General features: G+C 39.9%; 1 protein-coding gene across 2 annotated transcripts in view; it reads left to right on the forward strand.

Moving 5' to 3' along the window:
• The window catches only part of SNCB (synuclein beta), a 91633-nt gene extending 87308 nt beyond the window's left edge, over positions 1-4325 (forward strand). For both annotated transcript variants that reach the window (XM_088465439.1, XM_088465440.1), the window contains one exon: positions 3448-4325. In XM_088465439.1, the coding sequence (XP_088321565.1) occupies positions 3448-3480 (33 nt within the window). In that variant the 3' untranslated portion in view covers positions 3481-4325. The remainder of the gene's footprint in view (positions 1-3447) is intronic.
• Positions 4326-7724: the final 3399 nt, after the last annotated feature.

Genomic DNA, 7724 nt, shown 5'->3' on the forward strand with positions numbered 1-7724 from the left:
AGAAAGATCCAGATCCAAAACCAAAACACAAAACACGAAAAGTGGCCGGTGCACACCCCTAGTTTATATATTTGGCTGTAAGTCAGGTTTACGACACGCCTCTCAGATGTAGCAGTACACGTCCACTTTACCACTGAGCTCATAGGTGTTGCTTTTACAATCTCCCTGAAATGCTCTTTCAAATGTAGGCAAGTATGATTCACAGTGCAAATGTATGCATTTTACATATATCTATATAGCATGTAGAACCTATATAGATATACACAATGTAACTATTGTCATTTAGTCAGTAGCTCCTGTAGTTACTGTATTACATGTGATTCTGATGCCAGGCAACAAGGCACTCAAGCAATTGTGATCTATGAAAACAAGTGAGTCCCAATACATCAACAGTCAGAGAAGACATGTTCAGTCAAACCATCTATTAATAGAGGAACCCGCTGTGTTATTTCATTACCTGCCTCTCCCTCTGGTGGATACTGATGAAAACTCACACTGCAGAACTACATTTGCAATCAGCTTTTTTATCATTATGATTCCTCGAGTGGCCACGAGCAAATCCTTAATTACTCGTTTCAGATCCACCCAACAGACACATCGGTGCACTACAGATGAGAAATGGATATTCAAAGTGCTTCTTGCATTTGATTAATGACAACAGGCGGGGAACACTGATTACTATGGTACCACATTATGACAGAGATGTCTCAGTATAGAGACACTATGGGGCTGATTTTATTTTTATTTTAAAGCAAAATATATCCACTAATTACATTTTTAGAATTTATAGAAAAAAAAAAGATCAGAACTTTCAGGACTAAGGATTTTTTTTGGAGTTTGCCCCTGGTTAATTTATAGCTTTGTATTAGGACTTGTGCCATGTCTAGTATTTATGTAATTTTAGGTATCAAAAAAATAAGGATAGTGATGCAGTGTACTGGCCACATAAATAAAATAGAACCTTTATTAATTTCCATATAAAATTATAACATAAACATATAACCCATAAATAGATGAAATATTGAAATAGAAAACAAAAATAATTTTTAAAATAAGTGACAGGAACGGTCTGAATAGACAAAAAGGAAGGTTAAGCACAATTAGTCACTAGGTGCAATTGTAACTGGATGATGAAACAAAGTTATACAGTCATTAGGGGCAGGGCCGGCTCCAGGTGTTTGGAGCACCCTGTGCTGGCTCTCATTTTCTCTACCGAAAATGGGGGTGTGGCCTAATTACCATAGGCCATGCCTCCTACGTAACGTTATTTGGAGACGTGCCCACATGGCACCCCTCCAAACAACGTCAGGCTTGGGGGGTGCCTCACTAGCTGGGCGTTCCCCCAGCCCTCTTCCGTCACTGAATGGATGCCGTGCGCATGCACGCAGCATCCATTCAGACTCCGGCACCGTCGCACAGCTGCAGCGGTGGGGGTCCCCAACCTCCCGATTTTGCCACCCGCGGGCCACTTCGGCCCACAGGTGGAAAAGCGGGACAGTACTGTCCTGCTGAAATAGGGATGTTGGGGAGGGGTGCGCCCTCTATTGGTGGCGCCCCTGTTCGACCGCACTGGTCGAACTCCCCTAGAGCCGGCCCTGATTAGGGGGTATCTAAGGGGTTCTGAAGCAAGTCCCAACATTTTTAATTTAATATAGGGATTTTTAAAAACTATGCACCTGCTCTGTAGCTGTGCAAGAAATAAAAACTCATGCCACAGGGAAAAAAAAACCCTTGTGCCCAATTGAATACCAAAAACAATCACAAAAGGTTTTTAAAAAATTTGCAACCACTTTATATTATACTCCTTCTTCTTTTTTGTTTCTATCATTGCATGGGATGCAGTCAGGAAGCCGACGGTCTTAATGCCGACCGCCGGCTTCCCGACTGTCTAATCCCGGCAAGGTACTAATGACAGGCGTCGAAATCCTGACGCCTGTCATTAGACCTACGCTGGGAGCCCAACAGCCATGGGGGGAAGGGTTAGGTTTTAGGGCTCCCGGGGGAACTTAGGGTTAGGCACACCCCCGGAGGGCTAGGTTTAGGCTAGGGGAAGGGAGGGTTAGTGTTAGTCACCCCTGGGGGGAGGTTAGGATTAGGCACCCCCCCGGGAGATTTAGGGTTAGGCTGCAGGGAAGGGGGGGGTAGGTTTAGGCACTTAGAGGGGGGTTAGGGTTAGGCACCCCTAAAGGAGGGTTAGGATTAGGGTAGGGAGTAAGGTTAGCTATACTTACCAAAATGAATGATCGGGATCTTCACCCCTGCCGGGCTGCCGCTGTCGGGATTAGAACTGCCGGCCGGTGGTATTACATACTGATTCCCATTGTAAAATATTACAAGATGTTATGTCATATTATCCTAATATATAAGAGCCAAGACTATCGAATTCATATTTCTGGATCCATTTACTCTCTCTGGGATATATTTACTAAAGGTCGATTTTATTCAATTTAAAATCTATGACAATCTATCAAAATTGATCAACATCGATGTTGTGATTCTGGGGCTAAAGCATGAATCTGCTAAAACTTAAAAAAACAAATAAAAATGTGTCTGTTAGTAAATGTGTGATTTAGCCCCAGAAACACAACCTCGATGCTAATCGATTTTTATTGATTTTCATTGGTTTTAAATTGATCAAATTCTATTAAACCAACCTTTAGTAAATATACACCTCAGTGTTATGTATGGAATTCTTTCCTTTATATGTAAATCTTTGTAATTAATAGTACTGTGATTTCAGAAGTATTGTTTTACTGTAATTCTATTTTATTGTATACTCTATTCATGTTTCACATGATGCTTCAAATAAAAAAAGTAGTAACTATACCCCCAGTTGTTGCATGATATTGCTGCACTCGTCAAGACAGGTAGCACTAATTGTTGGAGGATACTTCGGCCTGAGTAAATGTTTTTTTTTATTTAGTTTTATCAATTGAGGGCTATTAATATGTGTGACTTCGGCAGGACAGTCCCCACGCCCCTTGCTGTGAGGTCGCGCACTCATTATTGGCATGCCATGCCCCCTTTTCAGGAGCGCACCAAATGTAGATACTTCGTAGATCACAGAAGGATTTTAGCTTTAAAAGTAGATCACCTAGTACAAAACTCTGGCCACCCCTAATATAAGGGATCTATATATCCAGTGAATATGGAGGAAATGTCTGCCCTCTTCTCTATATATGCTTTATTTTTGAGCCCAGAGGAAGAGTTAAAGCGAAAGCAGGGCACGTACCAATGGTAATACCACTACCAAGTGATGTACTAAAAGTTTGTAAGCTGCTCTTTCTCTGCATCGCCCTTTCTAACCCGTCTCTGTTTCTGAGCAAGGCTTTGTTGTATGTAATAACTGAATATTATATATGCTGTTGTTCTTCTCTAAAGACAGAACACTCTGGACTCCAAATACAAGAGTGGTTCCACTGACTATTGATTGCTCTCTTCTTACAGGATGATTACCAGGAATATGAACCAGAAGCATAACATCCCTACACTCTGGACCCAGCCACCAGCAGCATCAGCAGCACAAAGATAGCTATAATAAAGATACTAATAAAATCCCCGTCTCCTGTGCCCTGTCCTTACCCAAGAGGAGCGTGAAGTCCACCCTTTCTCTTTCCCCGAGAAGTGAGCTCTTCCTTTACTCCACCTTCAGAGAGCCTCATGTGAAGTGATTTTTATGTACGGTAATCCCTTAGCGTTGAGTCATAGTTCAAACAAAACTAGTGTTTAAAATAAAAAAAAAGCCCTTTGTAATGTATGAACCCATGAATGCATTGTACTTGTCTTTGCAGTCCTAGTGCCCCCCGGGGAATTATATCTGTTTCCCTCCCAGAAAATAATTTCCGGGGGTTTTTAGTGAATTTTGTCTACCATAATTCATTTTATTTTGTTCTGGTTTGTAAAGCTTGTTCGGTGGCAGGGGGGCCTGCAACCGTCTGCAACTGGATAAGCTGATCATATCTTACGTCTACCTACATAACTAAAGCATGTTTTAACTTTTTATAATGAGATGGTGGAAAACACCGCAAAATGTTTCTTTTTTTAATTAACTAAGTGGCTGCCATCAATTCCTGCGACTCTGCACTTCTTTGGTAGTCACAGAGTTAAGTGAAAAACACAAAAAAAAATTTAGCTGTGGATGACTGACCTTTGACATAGTTTATTCAGTGTTCTAATGTGATATTTATTTTGCTGTTGTTTTTTATACATATATACACACATTCCAAATATATAAATGGTTTAACTTATTTGTGAAAAAATCTGTGAGAATCCATTCAAAATCGTTTCAATGTCCTTGTGTTCCAAATAATTTTGCAAAAGGAATAAAAAAAAAAAAATCAATAAAATTGGTGTTTTATTATTGTTTTATTTATGTAGCATTTTCAGTACAATTACAAATATGGTACAGTATCTGATGGTCGTTAAAACCACGATAACTAGGAAAGTGAGATGTGCATATGAAAAGACCATGAGTATTTCTCATTAGGAAAGTGTGCCCTCAATGGAGAATGGAGTGGAGGTAGGTGGTACAGACTTAATGGATAGGTACAGGCCCTTTGATTTGAAATTCAGACCACTTAACATCATTAGCTCTGAAAAATATCCACTATAAATGACATTTTTTGGTACTTACATGCATAATACCACAATTATTTTTTTTTTTTCAGGGCTTGTAACATTAGGAATATCCAGCAAGAATTGTATACTTAACATATGTGGTACTCTACAAGTCTTGCTCTGTGAAATTTACCTGAAATGTCTCATTGATTGTTATGGGTACATCACATTTGAACAGCCTGCTCAATTTAATTAAATAAGCATTGGTTTAATTTGTGCAACAATTCCCAGATAAAATATGGGTCCAAATTAAGATTATTCTGTGTATACTAAAAGTTATAGCAGTCAAAATAGAGTCTGTGTGGTTACCCAATGGTTTGATCAGCATGAAACCAGAGTTATTCTTATGTAATGACTTTACCGGTCACCAGATCTGAACCCAATTATGCATTTGAGATAATGTTCCCTGCAACCGTACTTCAATCATTAGTTAAGTCAATTTCTGCTGGAAGAATAATGCCGCATCTGCCCTGCACAATATCAGACATTGGTAGAGGCAATACTATGGTGGATACCAGTTGTGCTGTCTGACCGTGGAGGCCCAACTGTCTATTACGTGACTTACGCTGGATGTACACTATAGGATGTGTGTACCCAGCGATGGTACGATGTAACGATACATCACATGTGCAGTACAACTACACAATCCGGTGTACGATGGCACAATATGTCATTGCATGCTGCATGTAACAGCACCTGATCGTTCATTGCATCGTCCCCACCTGCTGTGCAGAACAGCAGATGGGACGATATAATGAACAACCGTCATGAACAATGGACGATGTGTACGATATATCGTTCCGAACCACGTCAGAACAATATATATTGTATATTGTGTACCCAGCTTTATTAATAATGTCTCTCATTTTGTCCAATACCGATATATATGAGGGCTGATTGAAAAGTAATGAGACTGCCTCTGTTTTTCTGTCCCAAAGATAGATGTGGCAACGCTATGTTGGTTATTGTGAAGCTCATACATCGATGTGTTTGAATCTGCGGTTGGACTGCCGTAGTTTTTGTTTGGTCACAGCAAGAAGAAGATCTTCGTATGTTTCGTCATGTAGGATGAGGAAGATGTGTCTGTGAGATTACGTTGGAGATGTGTGATTAAATTTTGTGTTAAACTTGGAAAAAGTGGAAATAAAACTCATGAAATGTTATGGCAAGCATATGGCGGAGAAACAGTTAGCCGTGCTGCAGTATTTTGGTGGTGAAAGCACTTCAAATAGGGTAATATGCGAGTGACAGATGTTAACATTGCCAAAGCTGCAGAGATGTTGCAAAATGACAGAAGGTTAACTTTACACAAACTTTCGGTTCACCGGGCATCTCATTCGAATGGGTTCAGCATATTGTGACAAAGGAACTGAAAATGCATCGCGTGTGCCAGGTGGGTACCCAGAATTCTCACAGAAGAGCAGATGCGACGATGAGTTGAATCGTGCAAAAACACCATTTGAATGTTGGAGAGGATACCTGATTTCCTGACATTGATTGTGACGTGACGAATCGTGGATTTGTCATTATGATCCGGAATCCAAACAACAGTCCAGTGTATGGAAACATGCAAATTCGCCTCCACAAAAAAAAATCGGTATAATTCCTTTGGCGTGTAAAGTCATGCTTCTGATGTTCTTTGATGCGCACGGTATGATCCTACAGCACTTAGTTTCCCGTCGACAGGCAATTAATGGTGACTACTATGCAAACGTCCTGAAAACCAATTTGCGTGGAGCCATGAGGAAGAAAAGACCACATTTGCTGAAGAAACAGTGGTTTTTGCTCCAAGACAATGCCTGACCACATGTTGCTGCTGTTGCTTTGGCAGCACTGACTGAAATGAATGGGACAGCACTGGAACACCCTCCATATAGCCCAGACTTAGCGCCCTGTGATTTCTGGGCATTCCCATCCCTGAAAAAACACTGCGCGGAAAGAAGTTCTCAACAGATGATGAAGTGAAAAATGCCACAACTGCAACACTAAAAGTGATGTCACAAAACCGTCTACTGCACGTCTTTGAATGGTTGAAACGCTGAAAAAAATGTATTCAATGTGAAGGACGCTACTTTGAAAAAGAAAAATTTTCAGATCTTGTGAAGTCATCTGATTCTGTATAAAAAAATCAGTCTCATTAATTGTCAATCAGCCCTTGTAGAATGTTGAAATGTTTTGACTTTGAGAAACTGAGCGGGAATTCTGTAAGGACTGTTGACGCACAGAATGTTGTGATCAGAACAAAAGACAATGTGAATTAGCTTGTTGGACTATTATAACGGTGGACACAGGAGAGAAGATAAACGGGAATTTTAAAAAGTTGTGTTGTTTTTAGATATAGATAAAGGAAAGCGTCTTTGTGATGTGTAATTGCAGAATCTATTTGGGACTAAGGGGGCTCTTTATGAATACTTTCCTCATCGCATATGATAAATTAGTGCTGCTTATCCCAGCAAGTGTGAATGAACACTGGTAGTGTAACCTTTGCTGATCGGATGATATAATACCTAGCTCTGTGACCGGTGAAAATTTGCGATTTTGCCACCTTTTCCCCTTGACAAAAAGACCTATAAATATGCTATGAAGCAAATTTTTAGATAATGAAATGTTTGTGAAGAAGTCTGCTACAGAAGGAGGAAAAAGTAGGGTGAACATACTGAGCGAGGGGGCAGTAAAGGTGGGGGAGAGATAATAATGTAGACTTACACTGTTTTTGAGTGGGAGTTGACTGGAAAACAAATCTTTCCTTACAGTTAATGGTATAATTGCTCGCAAAAGTCTTGTTCACCTTCTGCTCAGAAATGTGAACAACTAAAGAATATATTATTCACAAAACGTTTCCTTAAAGAACCACTAAACCTAAACTACAAGTTAACTTTTGTAAAACAACATTAACAAATATACTGTGTATGTGACAGTTTCAGGAGAATACAGGAACTGAAGATATTTCAGATAAACTTGTGATTGTGGGGGGACAAACAACCTACCGAGTGTATTCTATAGGTATTACATCAATAGTTTTAATCAGCACAGGATCCTACATTGCTGTCCATATATTAGAATGGGCACTATTTAAGTCCTGGATAAATTGACATAATGTGTTAGTA

This window comes from Taudactylus pleione, unplaced genomic scaffold (assembly GCF_031769625.1).
Source record: "Taudactylus pleione unplaced genomic scaffold, aTauple2 ptg001990l, whole genome shotgun sequence".
Classification (NCBI taxonomy): Eukaryota; Metazoa; Chordata; class Amphibia; order Anura; family Myobatrachidae; genus Taudactylus; species Taudactylus pleione.